The sequence below is a fragment of the Lissotriton vulgaris genome, chromosome 7 (assembly GCF_964263255.1).
Source record: "Lissotriton vulgaris chromosome 7, aLisVul1.2, whole genome shotgun sequence".
Lineage (NCBI taxonomy): Eukaryota > Metazoa > Chordata > Amphibia > Caudata > Salamandridae > Lissotriton > Lissotriton vulgaris.
The window spans coordinates 1,652,121,033-1,652,140,937 of NC_141695.1; the positions used below are offsets into that span (position 1 = coordinate 1,652,121,033).

At 45.0% G+C, this 19,905-nt stretch overlaps 1 protein-coding gene across 4 annotated transcripts in view; it reads left to right on the top strand.

Moving 5' to 3' along the window:
* The window catches only part of GNAS (GNAS complex locus), a 941,300-nt gene that overhangs the window by 446,185 nt on the left and 475,210 nt on the right, over positions 1 to 19,905 (top strand). Inside the window, exon 1 of one of the 4 annotated variants that reach the window (XM_086932638.1) lies at positions 12,111 to 13,546. The exons of 2 other annotated variants lie outside the window; for them this stretch is intronic. In XM_086932638.1, coding sequence (XP_086788764.1) covers positions 13,408 to 13,546 — 139 coding nt within the window. In that variant the 5' untranslated portion in view covers positions 12,111 to 13,407. Of the gene's footprint in view, positions 1 to 12,110; positions 13,547 to 19,905 lie in introns of those variants that run through there. One more of the 4 variants, XM_086932637.1, reaches the window with a different exon arrangement.

Below are 19,905 nucleotides of genomic sequence, written 5' to 3' on the forward strand. Positions count from 1 at the left end.
CTCAGGTAATATGATGTGAGTAGTTTTTCCGGCCCACCATCTAGGCTACGGACTACAGCGCCAAGATGCTCCTTGGAGCGATAGAATGCGCTTTACAAAAGCTGTTTTACATTTAAATTTACATTCTCTTTTACCCTAAAAACAATGCCTCATGGTCCATCTTTCAGACATTTGATGACACTGACATCTTAAAACTACTCACTTCCACTAAACTTTCCACACACTTCAACAACCCTCTCCCCTCCAAATTCCTCACGGAAACTTCACATCTTCTGATAACCCTATGGAACAAAATTATCAATGCCTCTCTTATGCAAGGCTCTATGTCTGGCTGTCTAAAAAGTGGACAAGTCTCACCTATCTTAAAAAAGCCAGAGGCGGGCTCTCTGATCCCAATAATTTCCGCCTCATTTCTAGCATCTAACCTTAGCCAAACTCCTAGAAAAATGTGTTCATCAGCAACTCTGCAATCACATTGCCCAGGACCAACTACTCGACTACTGCCAATCTGGTTTCAGACCAGGTCACAGTACTAACACTGCCAAGGTTCACATTGTCTACACCAATTTACGCTTACTCGATCATAATGACTCCTGTCTTTTAATCCTTCTTGACCTACCAGTAGCGTTTGACACAGTCCAACATAAAACTCTGCTGAACCTCTTAGAACAAAGGATGGGTATTTCTGGTACTGTCTTAAAATGGTTCTGATCTTTCCACCAGAACATATCTCAACGAGTCCTAATCAATCATGACTTATCCAATCATATGCCGGTCACAATCAGCGATCCCCACGGTTCTTCACTTTCCCCACCCTGTTCAATCTTTACATGGAATCCCTGATTGAAATATTCAAACTCTCTAACATCTCCTACCATATGTATGCTGTTTACACCTAAAAATAGCCTACATGACGTACAAAGCCATCCACCATGATACTCCTCGTTTCCTGGCTCAGAAACTGGTTCTATCTGGAAGGAACAAATCTTCTCCTAGTACAAGTCTCCCTACTACTGACACCCCAAAAGGTATACAAAAAGAAAACTTATAAGAGAACTTTCTACGGAATTGCTCCAGAAATGTGGAACTCTCTTCCTCTGGATGCTAGGACCATCCCTTCTTTCACTATTTTCAAAAAGGAAGTAAAAATGAGACTACTGAATAATCTCCTTCCTATCTGATGCGACTATCCGTACCACTTTGAATTCATTGTTGATGTTTTCACTATGATCTTTGTATCATCTATGCACGATATATGTTATCCCCTTTGTTCAGCGTTCTGGCTCCACCCTGTGATTCTATATCTTCCTTCTTTTACATGCGATGCTATGGTTATGCTATACTGTGCTCTAACACCAAATGTTTGTCTTGTTCGCGCTATATAAAACTTCGTAAATAAATATATATATACAGCCACTTTTGTCACTGTAGTTGGAAAATGCTTTTATATTATCACTGTAATTGTAGTTTTACTCCTTCCCGCCACTACCTTGTTTACTCTGGTAGTGATTTATAAAGTTTGAAATTTTAATATTGTAACAATGTAGTGCTTCGAAACTCCTAAGGAACACTATGTTAAAGAGCTAATAGATAAATGGCAGTTTTATATTTCACCTTCTTACATCTACTAATGGTAATATTTGCTTTTGTATTTCCATTTTCCTGCTTCTATTTTTATTCAGTTCCTCTCTGCTACTGGCATATTCCCAGGTGCACCTTTGTATTTAGCATTTGCAGTATATGTGGATTTTTCTAAGTTTACCATTAATTCCTGCTACTAGGATCTTCCCAGTTACACACCTTCAATTACCCTTTCCCCTAGTTACTGTGTTCATGCTGCAAAAATAATTTCCTTCTATCCATAATATCCATATGTACCATTGTTCCCCATTGGTGCTATGATAGTTCTGAAGCAATTCTCTCTCTTTTGGGTATAACTTAGCAGTGCAGCTTATTGCTAACCTATTGTTACCAGGCTTATTTTTACCAATTTCTTTAAAATAACCTTGAAGTAGGTTTTGACTTTGCTCAGAGAAGTATTTCTCTCTTACCATAGGCTTTTGACTTTTAGTTTCATCATTCTGTCCTCTTGGAGGTGCATCCATTGGAATACATGAGGGAATATTTTAAACCAGAATAGTACCTTTAATTGTCACACTGTCATATTTAATTATTTATCTCCTATGTGCATTCTATGCAGAACATAATCCGTTTTGCTACTCTCCCCACCCCCAATATTGGCATGGTAAATGGGTCTTACTATAACGTACCTGCAGCACATGCAAACACCATTTGTTAATGTCTGTTTGCTTGCATTGACTCTTTAAAGCCAGACCTGTTGGTTTTGCCAATGTGTGTTACTGTTTTAACCCCTGCTGCTTTATTGTGATTTCCCACCCCCTTGCAACATAATTGACGTTTTAGCTCCTATTTTACCTTGTTGTGGTATTTTCACTGTTACAACTCTGGGTTTATACTCTTTCAGATTATATATTTTTTCAGTTATTGTGTGGTATCTACCATTTCCATGTTTGTCTTTTTATATGCCCTTGTTTTTTTGTATTTCCCTGATTTACCAAGCAATTCCCTGAGGCCACACTAAAGCCTCACCTGGCACTTATCCTGTACCTCATTTGCCCCTCCATTTTATGGTGACTCTGTATCAGAATCCTCTTTCAGTTCTCATGGTTCAGATGTACCTATTCCTGCTACATCCCAGTTTGTGTCCTGGATCGCCTCTATCCTATTCCCTCACCCTCTTGACAAGGAGCATATTTTAGTTCCCATAGATTAGCGAGCTGTCCATGGCCTCTTCCCCATTGTCTTGCTATCTACCCTTCATACCATCTCCCAATGTATGCGCCTGTTTTTATACACTTACTCTGCACTCTTGCTGGAGGCGACAAGCATGTTCCAGGTCCCATAGATCTGGGAGTTCCCGTCAGCCCTCTTTACCCATCGTCAGGTATGGTATTTACTTGTCCTTACTCCTCTTCCATGGAATGTGTTCTATACTTGCCCGCCTCTCTCTTTACTCCTGCCATTAATAATAATAATAATAATAATAATAATAATAATAATAATAATAATAATACAGACACTTGTAAAGCGCAACAGCTACCTCAAACAGAGGTTGCCCGGCGCTAAACGATCAACAGTATGCAAATGGAGAACCAAGAAGCAACTACCGCGATCATCTGTACCACTCTAGCGACTCACTGTTACTGTCTGTACACAGAGGTTTACACGTCTCCCTACAAGATTAGCTTCTGAATGCTGATTACCGTTCTGGTACACCTCTATTGGTGCTGTCACGCATGCACGTCTAATGAATAAACTACCTGTAAAGTTTATTGTCGTCATGAGAAATGACGTCAGTGACCTAGGGACATAAGATGTTAACTATGCAGTACTGCTTTATTATTGTTATTGTCGTACTAAAAACCAAAAACAATAAAAAAAAAAAGTAAAATGGAGAAGCAAGGCCTTGGACCCGTTAATCTGATGTAAAGAGCCAGGTCTTGACTTTCTTCCTGAAATGAGTGAGTCCTCCGACCTCTCCCCTTGCTCCTGTTATTTATTCCTTGTAGTTACCCTACTTGCCCCCTCCAAGTATGTGTCCTGCATTACACCAGGCCCTTTCCACTCTCGATGATTCTGGGCATATTCGATTTTGCATTCTCCAGGTTTTCTTAACCATTGTTGTTGTAATACTTTATTCGATAAATATATCATAAAAGTACAGACATAGAATACATAAGACAATTTACCAAGTATTACAACAATTTCATTAAAAATCATCAATACAAACAGGTTAAAAATGGAAGGAGGTCTACAGAGAGTTAAAAAAAAAATGCATTCTTGTCGTTAATCTGATTAAACATTGCATAACAACCTTGACCGGATAAACCAAGCACTGGCAAGGTACTTGGCGACCCCGCAAACAATGTACATAGAGGTAGTGTTAGTTAAAATAATACGCAGAGCTGATCTATGATCCCTAACTCCCAACTCCCTACACACAGGTTTTAACCATTTTGCTCTAACCTGCTTATAGGCTATACATGCGAACAAAAAGTGGCCAAGGGATTCTTCCAGACATGGACAACCTGGGCATTTTAAGTCATTCACCCTCCTGCCCTTCCACCCTTCCGTAAATTTTTTGAGGGGGAGGGTACTGTATCTTAGTTTCAGGAACAAGGTTCTATCTCCAGGGGTCTGGATAAAGTCCAGGAATGGTTCTAGCTTTCTGGAAGGTTTATATTCAAGAAACGTATTTGTCAAAGGTCCCCAACTTGTATTATTGAGGTCCTTGGCCTCTACCCAATCCCAGTATATTTTTTTAACAATTTGTTTGGTGGGGGACTGTGAGGCCCAGAGCTCAGCCAAACCTATAGACTCTACCAGCTTTTTTAGATTATTGAGCCACTTTATTTTGTTGGATACATTCAGGGTAATTAGCTCGTCCAACACTAGAGCATATGTTGCAAATTCAGGGGTCCTTCTGAGGCGCACCCAGAATAGCAAAGGGCGGAGTCGAACTATTTCTGAAATTGATCTTTTACCCATATCAAAGAATAATGGTTTCAAAGGGGTCGAGGGAGGAAGTAAAACTATGTCTCTCATAAACTTGTTCTCTGCAGTTACCAATGCCTTAGTATTCTCGGCACCCCACAGTTCAGAGCCATAAACTGCCGAGGCTAGAGCTTTCCCCTCGTAAACTGCCAGGGCAGGGGCTACTGGTCTACTAATACAGAAGGGCTGATTCTTCAATATGGCTCCAGAGACCCTTTTAAGGTTTAGGACCATTTTTGATATGTGGGAGTCCCATCTCATGTTGTTACATAGCCTGACCCCAAGGTAGTCAAATTCATCCACCACCTCTAGAGAGGACCCATTCAAGGAGAGATAAACTTTCCTAGGATTTCTTTTAGCAGATAAAAACATCAGCTTTGTTTTCGTGGTGTTAACCGTTAACCCACGATCTTTACAAAAAACGCTGAAGCGGTCAAGCAATTTTTGGAGACCCTTAGGGGTCTTGGACATCAGGAGGGTATCATCCGCAAAGAGGAGTGTGGGGGTTTTCTCCCCGGCAAGGACAGGGGCATCCGCAGGGTCCTCCCTCAAATGGTCCACCACCCCATTTATAAAGAGGGAGAACAGTGTCGGAGCCATCACACATCCCTGCCGCACCCCTCTATTGACTGGTACCCTCCCTGTCAATTGACCCTGGCTCCCCCACTGAATCCTTGCATAATTATCCTCATGGAGCTTGATGATGAATTGCAGCAAATAGCCAGGAAAACCCATGTCCAATAGGACCCCCCAGAGTTTGGCACGTGGAATAACATCAAACGCTGTTTTCAGGTCTATGAAAGCCAAGTAGAGGCTGCCCTTGGTGATGGACACTGTCTTCCAATAGACCGCACAAAACCGGCATACCTGATCCATCTCACCAACATTACGCCTAAACCCCGCCTGGAAGTGGGTCAAAATACTATCGTCTATTAGCATGTCTCTATTCGGTTTATGTGGACCCTGCCAACTACCTTTTGAATGGTGTCAAATAAACTTATTGGTCTGTAGTTGGCAGGGTCCTCTCTATCACCTTTCTTGTATATGGTGATAACCTCCGCGCCCTTCCAGGATTCAGGGACAGGGTGGTCATGCTGAATTAAGTTCATTAAACAAGCTATAGGATCTGCCCATATTCTGGGGTCATGCAGTAGTAAATCCCCAGGCAGGCCGTCGGGCAGCCGCCTTCCCTGGTGATATTTTTAAAATAGCATCTTGGACTTCCCGCGGGGAGAATGGCTCTTCCTTGCTTCCTATCTCCATGCTAGGTTTGCTCTGAATTTCCACTCCTGGAGATATTAATTGACCTTGAACACTATCCTCACAGTACAATTTTTAAAAATGGGAATACCATTGATGTCCATTTATATGGTTTAAAATCGGCTCTGCCCCCCTTCTATCAAGGGCATTGATCAGTTTCCAAAACAAAATTGAGTTTTTCCTACAGGCAGCGACCTTAAGCTGCTGCCAATGCTCCTCCTCCCAATCCTTCTTAGCTGAGGTTATGCTTCTGCGGTACTCCTGTCTGGCTAATCTCACTGCTATGGAGTCCTTGCTTTTTATAGCTAGCGTGATAGCCTTCCTCTTTCCTCTACAATTTTCCGTGTACCAGGGGTTGCCCTTAGGGGGTCTTTGATTTGACGTAGATGTCCCCTGTGGCCTCTTAAAAAAGAACCCTCCTATTTTGTCTGTTAGGTTCTACTACGAGCCCTTTCACTCAGAGAGCTCGGTTCAGACGTTCACATTTGGATCGCTGTTCCCCCATCGCGGAGGCACCAACTCAGATGTTTGCATATCGAGGGTTGACCAACGGGCTACCCTCTGGAACGCATTAACTTTTGAACATTCCCCATCCCCCCCTTTGTCTTGATAAAGACCCGCCGCGACCACCAACTGGGGCGCAACCTGGGTCGAAACGTCGACGCTCTTCCTTTTGGCCAAGATTATTCCAGGAATATGGACAATAATCCCTTGCTTTCCTTGGAACTTTTACTTTGATGAAACTGGCCACTAAACGATAAAAATACATATCGTTTTACCCTTCCCCTCTCCCTTTGTTGCAAAGTGTATTGATTTAACGTTCTTGTATATAAGTGTCACTACATGTTTCACATTTGTCACTGAAATCACTACAGTCACTGCACTTATGTTTGTTAGTAATGTAGTGGAATGAAGTAATTCCATTTTACTGTTTCATTGGTCTTTTTAATATATAAAAACTTTGGATATCAGAGAGTATTGCTTGTTTTGTGTTTTAGAGCTATCTTTAGCCTAACCCAAAGAGATTGCACACTACCCGACAGAACCACTTTTTTGTCAATCACATATACCCAGGTTCTGAGGGACACAGGGTTACCCCATTTTGTGAAAATCTGCGGTACTCCTGTCTGGCTAATCTCACTGCTATGGAGTCCTTGCTTTTTATAGCTAGCGTGATAGCCTTCCTCTTTCCTCTACAATTTTCCGTGTACCAGGGGTTGCCCTTAGGGGTCTTTGATTTGACGTAGATGTCCCCTGTGGCCCCTGTGGCCTCTTAAAAAAAGAACCCTCCTATTTTGTCTGTTAGGTTCTTGTACGAGACTGGCAGGTTTGATCTGGGAGGATGAGGCGCTGCTAGAGCGACGGCTGCAAGGCTACAAGTTTCAGCTAAGACTAACTCTTTAATACTATTGAGTTTCCCCTCTTCACACTTAACCATATTCCATTTTAACTTCCGGTTGCAGTTGGAAGGAAAAACCTCTTTAGTAAGCATCTCTGAACCTCCACTCTTGCCAATCCCATTTACCCAGTGGATTTCCATGCATAGTGGGTTGTTATCACTGTCTGATGATTGCCTAACCTCCATATCAACTAGACTTGCCCACGATTGAATGTCCAGGAAAATATAATCGATTCGTGACGGGCAACCTATCCTGTTATAAGTCATCGCCCCATCGCGATCTGAGACAGTCCGCCCATTAAGAGCCCGTAGATTATGTTCTAAGGCCAGAGCATTCAACTGAATTGCTCTGGGTGTCCATTTCTTAATGGGAGCCAGGACTAAAGGAGGTATGGTCTGCCTCCAGTCCTCTGAACTAAAACCTAATACCTCTTCATCATCCAGGGGTTCAAATGTGCAATTAAAATCCCCCCCTACTAGTATTTTAGACCTAGGTGGAAGATCTGATAACTTCACATCTAACAGCTCAATTGTGGGCGAGATTAAACCACCCTGTAAGCCTCTTGCATAGACACAAAAGAGTTCCAAAATGATACCCCCAGACTGGCTTTTTAGGGAGATATGCAGAATGTCATTGGAATGGACTTTATGGGTGGTTACAATACAGTTCAAATTCACCTTAACCCAAATATGCAGGCCACTGAAAGGGCGACCTTTCCCCACTGTAACTGCAGGAATAAAATAAGTGGAGTACCCATTTTTATATTGCGGGGTCAGGCACCAGGTTTCTTGGAACATACATATGTGGAATGTGTTAATAAAATCGTTCCAGTCAGGGTTGGCAAGATTTTTTTTAGCCCTGCTATATTCCAGGAGAGAATATTAATGGAGATAGGAGCTACAGTTAATTCCTTGGTTGTATCTGGAATGCTAAATTCCTTTTCTCCTAAACTAGGACTAATGATTCCCAAACTAGCTGGGCCATCCCTGCCGATTCCACTTCCATCCCGTGGGGAGGCTGCCACCTTCCTCTTTCCAATTTGACCAGAAGACTGCGTTGGAAGTCAATCGACTGCTTCCAATCCACTGTAACGATTGTAACAGGGGATTAGGGGAAAATTAAGCGGTGGACCAAACCATTCCCCGTTGAACTGGTTGCCACCAGGAATGGGCCTCCCTGCTCTTCTTCGTACTATGTTCCAACCTCCATCATCGCCCCCGCCCCAGTTAAGTGTATTCTGATCCCTCAAAGGCTCACACCTCATCCCCCCCCTCACATGATTAGAAGCCCTCAACCAGCTCCACCTATTGTTATGATGCTCCGTAAGCATGTAAAAGTAAGACAGGGGTTTAACCATAATTGTAGAGTTGTTGTTACGTGGGTGCCCAGAGCAAATGTGCTCCACCGATTGTGGGTCCTCGAATGTAACAACAACACAGTCCCCCTGAAGGCTTTTCTTATTCTCACCCACCCACGGTGCTCTCTCCACCATGAGCAAATTGCTATGAATGTTATGGGGAAGAGGATAATTTCTGTCTAACCAATGACATACTTTATTTTTGAGTGCCCAGAAGGGTTCGAGTGTTGCAGGGGCAAGTTCAGGGACACCTGTTAAGACTATCACATAGGGACAGGCGTCAGGTGGTAGACTAATGTTCCGGCGCATCCTAGATTTCTCTGGATGGGATAGAGAGGGTTTGGAGACTGGAATAATGAGGCCATCTACTTCCTGGGGTTTAATATGCGTATTAGTAGCTGGCTGATTAGCGCTGACTTTATTACCCTTTGGAATGGGAGCTTTACGGGGCGGGACTCTGGGGTGGAGTTTTTCCCTACTGATTGATTCTTGATCGTGGGCGGGAGACTACGAGCGAGAGCCGGTGCATTGGGTGCCCTTTGGACATGGTTATTGTTTCAGGATTTTAATTCCTGGTGAAGGGCCTGGAGCGGATGTTCTATGCCCTGGAGCCTGATCTCCAAGGGCGAAAGTAGAGACTTGATAAGATCAGATAGAATACTTATAAGTGGGCCATTCCTATCCTCTAGTTCCTCTGAAGTTTCATCCAGGCTACTATCATCAAGAATACTAACCAGACTGCTATTCGAAGCTGTATCTTCCGGGATTCCCAATGGTAAGGGGTGGGTTAAATGCTGTGCCTCTTCTCTCCCTGTATTATGGCCCACATTATCCTTGCCCTCCTCAGTGCTACCACTGGCGCCGGCCACATCACTAAAGCATCCTGCCGTATCTTGTTTGGCTGTGCTGTCGCCATTGTCCTTGGTGGTTATTCGTTTGTATTTGGGGATTGCACCTTCCAATATACCCCTTTGATTATAGGTGTTCTCGTGGTGGTCAATAGCTGGAAGAGATACTGAAATATTATCAAAGGTGGTCGATAATAAAGGAATTGAGGGAAGTGGGTCCAAAAGAACTGATTGGGTACTAGTAGTGGTGTGAATCACAGCATCGACCTGCATAGAATTGGATTCAGGAATGCTTGAAGCTTTAATTGGGGTACGCGCAGAGGCTATATTACCTAATGACGACCTTTTAGCTTGCGCGAGGTCCTGAGACACCCTTCTTTCCATAAGTACTATTCCCTGGCCGATTAGGGAATTGGTACGGAGGATAAAATTATCCAATGTACCTGTCAATTTTAGAGCACCTGCCGCAGCCTTGCTACGGGTTTCACGGGTAGACATAACCTTTAACGGGAAGTAGCAGGCTAACAGTAAAATGCAAAACCAAATTACTAACAAATTAGGGTACAGGTAATAGAGTTACTCTACGTTGCTAGGATCCACAATAAAAATACCAATTAACATAGAGTTAGGCAAAAAGGGGCACCAGTAAACAGATCAATAATAAGGCGCATCAATAGGGATATGCTTACTATACTGTAGTCTTTGGCATAGGAGGTAAACCAGGGGTCCTAGCCCAGTCCAGTCCCTGCAGGCCTCGGAGGGCCACAGAGGGCCCGCCCTTTGCCCGGGCTTAGCCCCGGGCTCAGTCCTGCGCGTGTCCCACGTGCACGTTGTAGATGATCCTAATAAAGGAGGATACACAGGAGATCTTAACGAACTCTAGCGCCGAGACACCGGAAGGTATTTGTGCGCTTTAGAAATTTTATAAATAATAATAATAAATAATAATAATAATACAGCAGCAAAAAAACGTGGCAAAAGGAAGTTCCCACTTGCAGCTCTCACTGCTCGCTCTTATCAGCAGGAGGGGGCGGGAAGAGGACCAGCTGCGGCCGATCAGCGCCGCTGAGCATGCTGGTCCTCGCAGTCCCGCCTCTGTCCGGGGGTGGGGGGGGGGTGAGTTCCAGCAGTCCCGCTCCTTTTTCCAGCAAATAGCAGAGTCCGTCGAGCAGCACCCGCGAAGCGGCAGCCGCGAGAAGTGGCGTAGTGGCCGGGCAAGCAGCAAGTACAGCAGCAAAAAAACGTGGCAAAAGGAAGTTCCCACTTGCAGCTCTCACTGCTCGCTCTTATCAGCAGGAGGGGGCGGGAAGAGGACCAGCTGCGGCCGATCAGCGCCGCTGAGCATGCTGGTCCTCGCAGTCCGCCTCTGTCCGTGGGTGGGGGGAGTGAGTTCCAACAAGTCCCCGGTCCTTTTTCCAGCAAAGAGCAGAGTCCGTTGAGCGGCACCCGCGAAGCGGCCGCGAAGCGGGAGCCACGAGAAGTGGCGTAGTGGCCGGGCAAGCAGCAAGTACAGCAGCAAAAAAACGAGCCAGAAGGAAGTAACCATTGTATCAACCCTCCATTTGCCCGTCCTGTTCCTCACAGAATGTGTTCAATATTTTCCCCATCTCCACTCTTTCTGATGATAGACAAGTTTCAGTTTACACAAATGATAAAGTTTCTCTCAATTATCTTCTCTCCCTCCCGTATTTACCCCCAGTACTTACCCTACACCTGCCCTATTCTGCCACCTTCAGCATGGGTGATATATTGCTCCACTGTTTTCCCTCTTGCTGTAGATTAGGCAAGTTTCAGTCTCTTTAGATCAGCGAGGCCCCATCATTCCTCTCCTAATGCCTCCCCTCTGCCGGTATTTGCACCTGGTATTTACCCCATATTTTCCTATGGTAAGTTTCCTGCGCATGCCCTTCTTGTCCCCTTCACCATGTGCTTCATATCCGCCTCACCGCTCTCACTGGCGATAATGAGCATCTTTCAGTAATCTTAGTGCACCTGATTCCTCTCCTTTGCCGGTAGTTACCCTGTATTTACATATGGTGGTTTTCAAATACTTGTCTTATATAGCGCTTACTACCCCTGACGAGGCATCGTAGTTTTTTTCGGGGAGTAGCACGCTACTCCGGAACCCAAAAAGAACTAGTGGTGAATTAATATAGGGAAATATGAATTAATTCGAGTGGTGCACGCGTGAGTCTGTTAGATGAATTGGAAAGGATAATGGGGCGATATTAGAGGGAAGGGTCTATAAAGTGTTTATTGGGAGATCATAGTAAAGAACAAGTGTTTTATTTGCCCTTCGTGCCCCCTCCTACGTGTGCCATGTGGCTCATATTGCCTAGTTTACTCGCACTGGTGACGGTGAGCACCTTTCAGTTCTCCCAGTCCCCCCCCCCCCCTCCCCTCCCATTATCCTCCTCTGCTTGTGTTTACCTTGTATTTGCCTGTGGTAGTTTCCCTACATTTGCCCTTCATGCCCCTCCTGCATTTGCCATTTGTTTAATATTTCCCTCTTCACTCTCGCTGGTGACGAAGAGTGCATTTCACTTCCCCGGGGTGAGGAAGCCCCACCATCCCTTTCCTTCCCTCTGCCGGTATTTACCCCCGGTATTTACCCTGTATTTCCCCGTCACCCCCCGCCCCCTCCCTCGGCGGTGACGCTGTATCATGTGCATGTTTTAGTTCCCATGGTTCAGTGAGGCCCGCTCGCCCCACCCCGTTCCTCTCGCTGTCTCCGCTCCACTTCAATACATGAAGGAAAAAAAAAACCCATGAGAAAATGCGCCCGAGAATAGCAGGAATCGAACCCCAATAAACCGGGCTCCTGGGGGGCGGGGAGGAGGGGGAGCCGACACCCCCACCAAGCAGCAGCCGACGCCCCCGCAGGGCACCGACGAGGGGGCCGAGTACACCCGGAGCAGACCCCGAGGAGAGGAGGAGGAAAAAAAGGCTGGAGAAAAAAGCAAGGGGGAGACGGCAGCCTGAAATCCCGGGAAAAAAGAGGGGCCTGCACGGAAGGAAAGCGCCCGAGGAGGAAGAGGAAACGGGAGGCCGAAGGACGGGCAGGAGGGCGGCCGAATATTTCCGAAATATTTGATATATCCTCGAGCCCGGGCCCAGTCTCGGTGGAGAAAATGCTCTGAGCAGAAACTTGGATCCGATTTTTCCTGCCGGAGAAGGGGAAAAAAACCCGAGGCCGCGGGCTGGAGCCGAGCGCTGTAGGCGTTCCCTAGGAGATTGGGGGTGCATTTTCGCCAGGGGAGGGCCGGCCCCTGTTTTCTTGTATTTTGGTGGTGTTTATTATTATTATTATTTTTTAATTAGGGGAGGCAACGTCAGGCTGGGGATCTCTGGGCGACCGCTCGCCGGACCCCCCTTCCCGGTGCATCTCGGTAGGGAGGGGGCCCTTCCCCGTCACCCCCAGGAGAAGAGGGAGCATTTACAGGGCGGAAATCGGTGCAGTTTGCTCAGGGTGCAAAAAAAAAGGGCGAGGGGGCCCTCGGAAGCAGCGGGGCGGTAGAGGCCTTGCCCCGGCTTGTGGACAGGCAGGTCGCCCCCATTCAAGGATATTTTTGTGTGTGTGCTTTTGTCACCCCCACTCATTTTGGGGACTGGGCCACGGGATTGCATTATTTCAGGGCCTGGACTAAAAAAATTAAAGAGAGGTGAAGGGGGATTGGTCGATTTTTTTTTAAAAAAAATTGTACGTAAAATGGCACACGTTTGTTAGTAGTTTGGGCACAGAAGGTGGAACATCATTTTTTGAAGAAGGAAAAAAAAAACGAAAAAAGAGGGTGTTGGTGAGGAGGAGGGAGCTGCGGGCCCGTGCGAGGCGCCGGGAGGAGGCGCCGCCGCCGCTGACAGGAAGAGGCCCGGCCGCTCCCGCCGCTCCCCGGCCCCCTCTCCCCGCGGCCCTCTGCCCCCGGCCCTCGCTGCAGTCCGCCGCCGCGGTCCTCTTCCCCCGGGCAGCATGGGGTGCCTGGGCAACAGCAAGACCGAGGACCAGCGCAACGAGGAAAAGGCCCAGCGAGAGGCCAACAAGAAGATCGAGAAGCAACTGCAGAAGGACAAGCAGGTCTACCGGGCCACGCACCGCCTGCTTCTGCTGGGTAAGAGGGGGTGCCACTCTTGGGTCCGGTTTTTTTTTGGGGGAGCCTCTGCTGTTGGGGAACGGGATGGGGCCTGCTACAGGGTTTGACGGAAGAGAGCTACTGTTTAAACCCTCTCCATGTTGGTGGGGGTAAGTGGGCACCGCCTGTGACAGGGAACGGCCAGGAGCATGACATTGGCAGAAAGATCGGGGCGCTGCCTACTGTCCAGGGTGGGGTGCCCTTGAGGAAAGCTCTCAGAGAGGGATGGAGAGGGGGTGGGTCACCGGTGGTGGTTTGGGGGCCCTTATTGATTGCAGGGTGGCCGAGCCCATTACTGTCACAGAGAAGGGATCGCTATTCATATAGATTATATGACGGGGGCACAAGCCGTCTGCTTTGGGAAGGGGCTACACACAGCCTGCTGTTGAGTAATGGGATCACAGTGCTTTGTGGAGACTGTAGACGCACACCGCTTGCTGCTAGGTAAGGTAGTGCACACTCTTGCCCACCTGCTGCTTTGTTAGGGAGTACACAGTGCTTAGTGCTGTGATGGGACACTCACTTCCTTATATAAGTTAAGGGGTATATATACTTCCTGCTGCTTCATGTCTACGAGGTGAGGAAAGGATCACGTTAACTGCTCTTGTTGGCAAGTGGAGACACGGTCTGCAGCGACTGGGTGAGGGGGTACACACTTCCTGATTCTTTTTAATGTGGGGGCACTGTCTGCTTCTGTGAAAGGGCTTGTAAACCGTCTGCCATTTGTTGGGTAAGGCTGCATGCACCGCTTGATGGTTCTGTGCTTGTTACTTTGTGCTGCAGGGTAAAGGAACACACTGCCTGCCATTGCAAGGGAACAGATGCCAACTACCGGGTTAGGTTGTCTCCAGTTCCTTATTTTGTTTAGATGGAACATATGCTCATAACCTGTTGCTGAATAAGGATTTCAGGAACTGGGGGGACAAATACATATACCCCTAATATTCCACCCCAGACTGCTGCTTGAACATGACTTGTCAGCACCCTATGCCGTTCTCTGATCGTGGTTGTAGCCTCAAACATGAGGCAGAAGGTAAGCTACCTGCTGTGTATAGTAAGGTGTACCGGATCCTGTTGGGTAGCCATGCGAGGTACCTTTCTGTACTGCTAAGCACTGCCTATTTGATGACTGGGCATTGGGAATAAAACTGCATGTTACCTCCTGTTCTGTAAGGTGGGTTATAGTCTACTTGACGGTACTCCTTACATGTTTGCTTCAACACACCTGAGTCCAACCATGGCCTGATATTCTGAGTCACTGGTTGGCAAAGAGAAGGGTCACTGCCAGTTGTTGTGTCAGAGCTGGTGTGGTGTGTATCCTGGACAAAGAAGATGTGCTCTCAGTAATGCTATTGGTAGCCCCATTACCTCTAAATGGGGCTACATGATCCTACCCTAGACCTGTCCTGCCCTTTTTGCCCTAAGACCCAGGAATATATTATTCACATATTGTTCTTTTGCAAGCGCTATTATAATCACAGGAAGAAGTGAATATTACTCTTCTGTCGAAGTATGGGGGTTTGAGATTTTAGAGCTGTCTCCAAAATCCTCAGATCAAATACATCACCCATGATTGTGTTGTATGCTCTGTCTTGCTTCTTAATGGGAGAATGTAGAATCAGACAGGGCAGTGTAGGGTCCTGGATACTGTATTGCACTGCCCACTGCCGCTGATAGCAATGGAACTAGACAAATGCACTAGTTACACCTTCAAACCTAACGGCCCTCCTTAAAGTGGTGCTAATTCTTCATTATAATTAAGGTTCCCTGTTTTCCGTTTTTGATGATTTTTACAGATACAGACAGAAACCCATTCATTTTCTTGTCTGTATTTATTTTTAAATGTGGATAAAAACGGAAATGGGTGCTTTTTGAGTGCTTCTAAATACACTTTCCATGACTGCCAGCCCAATAAGTGTGTGGATTGCAGGGAAAGGGGGTTAAAAAGAAAGGGATTTTAGTAAAGAGGCTTAAACTGCAGTAGCTATGCACAAAGCTGATACTGAAATGTGCATATTTTCATATAAGTGCATTGAATTATCTTCTGTGGGTGTTCACAGCATTGAAACCTGGCAGGCATTCAAGCATGACTGCATATTTATTGGTTAAATAAATGTGGAAATATGCCAGTTTCAGCTTTATTTTTCCACAAAACCCATAATAAATATGGATAAATACAAATAAAGTTGCCAAAAATAAATATGGATAAATACAGACGGAAATAATAAAAAAAAATAAACACCATAAAACCGGGAGCCCTTATTATAACCCAGAAGTACAAGGCATATGGCTGTAGCGTGTTTTGTGAAATCCTAAGACAAGCAATGCCTATTGATTAAGCACTGTTCAAAATGGCCTAATGATAGTTTTTTCTTTTTTTTATTGTATTGGTTTTACCGTTTTTAAAGTTTTTTTTATGTCCGCTGTATTTATGTGAACTGTTATGCCAGCTTCAGCATACTTCAGCAAGAAGGAAAGAAGTAGCTATTGGTAGCGTGTGACACGTGCTGCCTGCTGTTTTTAAGGTTTATATACATTTTCTCTTGCTACTTGTTGAAGGGAAACCTCCTACCACTTCTGTGATAAAGAGGACCATGCTTCTTACCGAGTGGCAACATGGCTACCTGCTGACGCTGTTAAAGGTGTACATTGCATGTTGCTGGATAAGTTGGGATGCAACTTTCTGTTGAATTTGAGGGCATCCGGTTCCTCCTGTTGCAGGTTGATTTGGAGTGGGGTTGATGGTTACACTGCCATGAAAGCCATAAAGAAAATCGTAGTTAAGTAAAGTGTCATCCGGTTATACTGTTTAACGCAGCGGAACGGAATGGACCCAATGATGAAGCATGCCACCAATGGTTAACCCTGGTGTGTGAGGGTTTTATGAAAAAGTTTGTTTTTTCCTAGGAAAGGGTTAGAGTCTTCAGAATTGCTGGGTGCTTGTTTTGTGTTATACATCTCTTTTGGAGGTCGCATTAAGCTCCTTCCTCTCACTCTCTCTCTTTATTTTTTGTTACAAAGACAGTTAATATGCCAAGTTTTTAGTATTAATAGGACCAAAGTGATCCCACAAAAGTGCACAGACAACAGCCTAAATAAATGACACTTTCATAATCAAAGTATTCACCTGGTTAATGAAAGGCAGATACAGGAGCCAAGTGACAAAAGTACTCTGCGCTCAAAGTGGATCACACAGTGCTTAAAGCAAGTACTGGTTGTCTGCGAAGCTAGACACCTTTGGCCAATGGGATCCCAGTAGTTGGTGTTAAAATTTACAAGACACAACACTAGAAATTTAAAGAGGTATTTATTCCTGGTTCAAAATTCTTTGATGGTTAAGGCTTTTCAACCCTAGGTGATTGAAAGGACCATCATCAGAAAATTATATTTAGAAGGCCAGAACATGTGGATTTCCATTGAAAATAATACCATTCACTGATGAGGACAAAAAAGAGTCGTAATTGGGGCGTACCAAAGGATTAAAAAAAGCTATAAAAAAATTAATTAAAAAAAGAGGATTCGACAGTAGGGGCCAGCTGCCAACTACTACTGGTTGAGATAAGGAGCAATTCACCTGCTGCCCAAAAATATGGATTCACTGTTTGCTTTGCAGGAAATGAGTGAATTGTTCAGCCTGCTGTTCGGGACAATCAATCAATCAATGGTTTAAGCGCAACTACTCACCCGACGGGTCTCAAGGCGCTGGGGGTGGTGTAGGGGGTGTGCAGCTCCTGGATGTTCACAGTGACTAAGTGCTTTGGAGGAGGCATACAGTACTTGTTGCTTCTGAATAAGTACAGTGGTGCCTTTCCAATAGTGGTGAGACCCATTTGTATCATGAGGACCTGCTAAGGATGGTGTCATGGCAGTGGTCCAGTTCTCCTGGATATACTTTTTATAATCTTGGAAGGTGACCCCAGCCCCTGTTGGGTGAAATGGATTGTGTGACCTTGACATATACTACAGGTATTTGTTGGGGCATTGGACAGTTACGATTTACCTGCTATTTGAAGGAAAAGGGAGCAAGAACTGCTGGGCAAAAGCTATTGGTGAAGCAGGGGCCTCGTAAAGGCAAATAGAAAGGCTTCATATTCTCTACCTATTCTTAGTAGATGCCAGTTGAGGTGACATGCACACTGTTTTTTGATGAGGCTTGGCCCGGGTCTAGAAGGGACACCACAGTTTGCTGCTAGTTTGTTAGGGCTGTCTTGGGAGGAGAGGCTTTTTTTGTTGTTGCTTGGTAAGGTCATGACTTGAGGTGAGTGCACACTATTTGCAGCCGCTGTACAAACGGCAACCGTATGTCACACAAGCATGCTGCTGCTTAATATGCTTTTCCATGGTAAAGGGTAAATAATGTTGGCTGCTGCTGGTTATGGGTGAACCATGTGAGAGATGAATCTGATGGATGGGTAAAATAGGAAATGATTGGTGAATCCATTGGGGTTAATTCTGCCTAATAAGGGCAAGATTTGGAATAGCTAGAACTATAAATGTGTCTGTTACGTTTTACGGGTGGAAGAAAGCCCACGTTGGTTCATGAGAACAACGTCTACATAAGTGCCAGACGTGTGAGAAGAGAACAGAGATGACTCCCATTGTCTAGTTTGCCTGGTTAAAAGTTAGGTGAGATGTGCAGTGGGGTTTGTTGATAGTCACATCCTGAAATTGGGAATGTGCTTGGAGCTTGTCCCTGCCATGGTATGTGTAGTGCCTGCTCCCTCAAGAGATGACCCTCGGTTAACCATTGCATGTTGATTTTTGTGTCCCATGGCTGGGATATTAACTGACTGGAAGAGGGAGAAACACTTAAACAATCTGCTGCCGTAGATAACATAATTTCACAGAGATGGGGCAGGAGAAGTGGCAATAGCACTCCAATATGTGTTTAACAGATGAGCAAAGAGTGGAGGAATACAGCTACCAGTTGATGCTGGGTAGGGTCACACATGCAAAAAAGAAGCAGAGAACTCTGGGTAGTTCCAAGTTTAGGTGGAGAGCAGCTCCTATATAAAGCACCTATAACGCCAGTGAGACACTAATTTTGCTCACAACAAATGTCTGTTTTTCTAGCAAAGTTGTTAAGCATAGGATTACAGCTTTGGATTGGCATTTTACCAACCCAAAGCTGTAATACTGTGCCAGGAATGGTAAAATGCTTTTGTCATTTTACACCCAGTATGGATGGCACTAGCTATTCCTATGCTTAAAGATTTCGTTGTATAAATGGCAAAATACGTAGTCACTTTCTAGCTCGGCCTGGCTGGCACTGTTCTAATCCTATGCATAAATACTTTGTTAGAAAAACTGACACTTGAGGTGAGAAAATTTAGAGTGTTGCTGGTGTTGTAGGGTGCTCTGTATAGGATTTGCACTCCATCTTAACTTGGGACATTCCCAAAGTTCCCTACTTCATTTTTGTTGCATCATTTATGCAACACTCTAAGCCTGAAATGGATTTATGTAGGGTCACACATGCCACAAAGTGGCGCTGGGCCTTCTACTGCTTGAAAAGTCCTATGCCTTCATAGTCCCTTTTGTTGTTGCTGGGAGGAAGATTGAAGATGATAGTGCCCTGATGGTTGTAGAGCGTCTTAAATGTGGAATCAGGAGCAGGATTGCTATGAAGAGCATAGCTGGATGTTGAGATACCTAAGATATAAAGTGGGTCTGAGAGTGGGCAGTGGTAGAAGGATGGAAAATAGGGGTTTAAGATTTCAAGTAAAACATTGTTGAGGTTATGTAATTTAGAGGGAAAACACTTTTCTTTACTTGTGGAAGATTGTCTGTGTTAGGTGCAAGCAAACTAACTGTCCAGCGACAGTGCACAGTCAATAAACGAATGAGTAAAGTAGGATCTCACAATGACCCTTTTGACCTTCATCTGCTGGTCTTGGCCTGTAGCTGAAGCAAGGACCTTTAAGCATTTCACTGGACTAAAAAAACAACCCTGACAACAATTCATTCAAACTGAAACATTTTAGTTAAAAACTGTATGTGCAATTTGGAACCGGACACAATTTAGAACAGGACACCAAAACTAGCAACTTGGGACTCCTGTTAAGAAACAATACAAAATGCACAGAGGCAACACAAACATTTCAAGGCATAAATGCACAAAACATCAATTGATCTGGACTCTTCAATGATTTCAACATATGATCCTTTAATAGCTTCTGTTGAAATCAAGCAGGAAACATTTGTAGAAGTAAGTAGATTTAATGTCCAGCACAGCATCAGCAGGTGCACAGATCAGATCCAAGGTACAACTGACTGACTAACACTAAACCTTCTAGAATTCCAGGTCTTGTTGGAATCATAACATGATATGCAGAGCA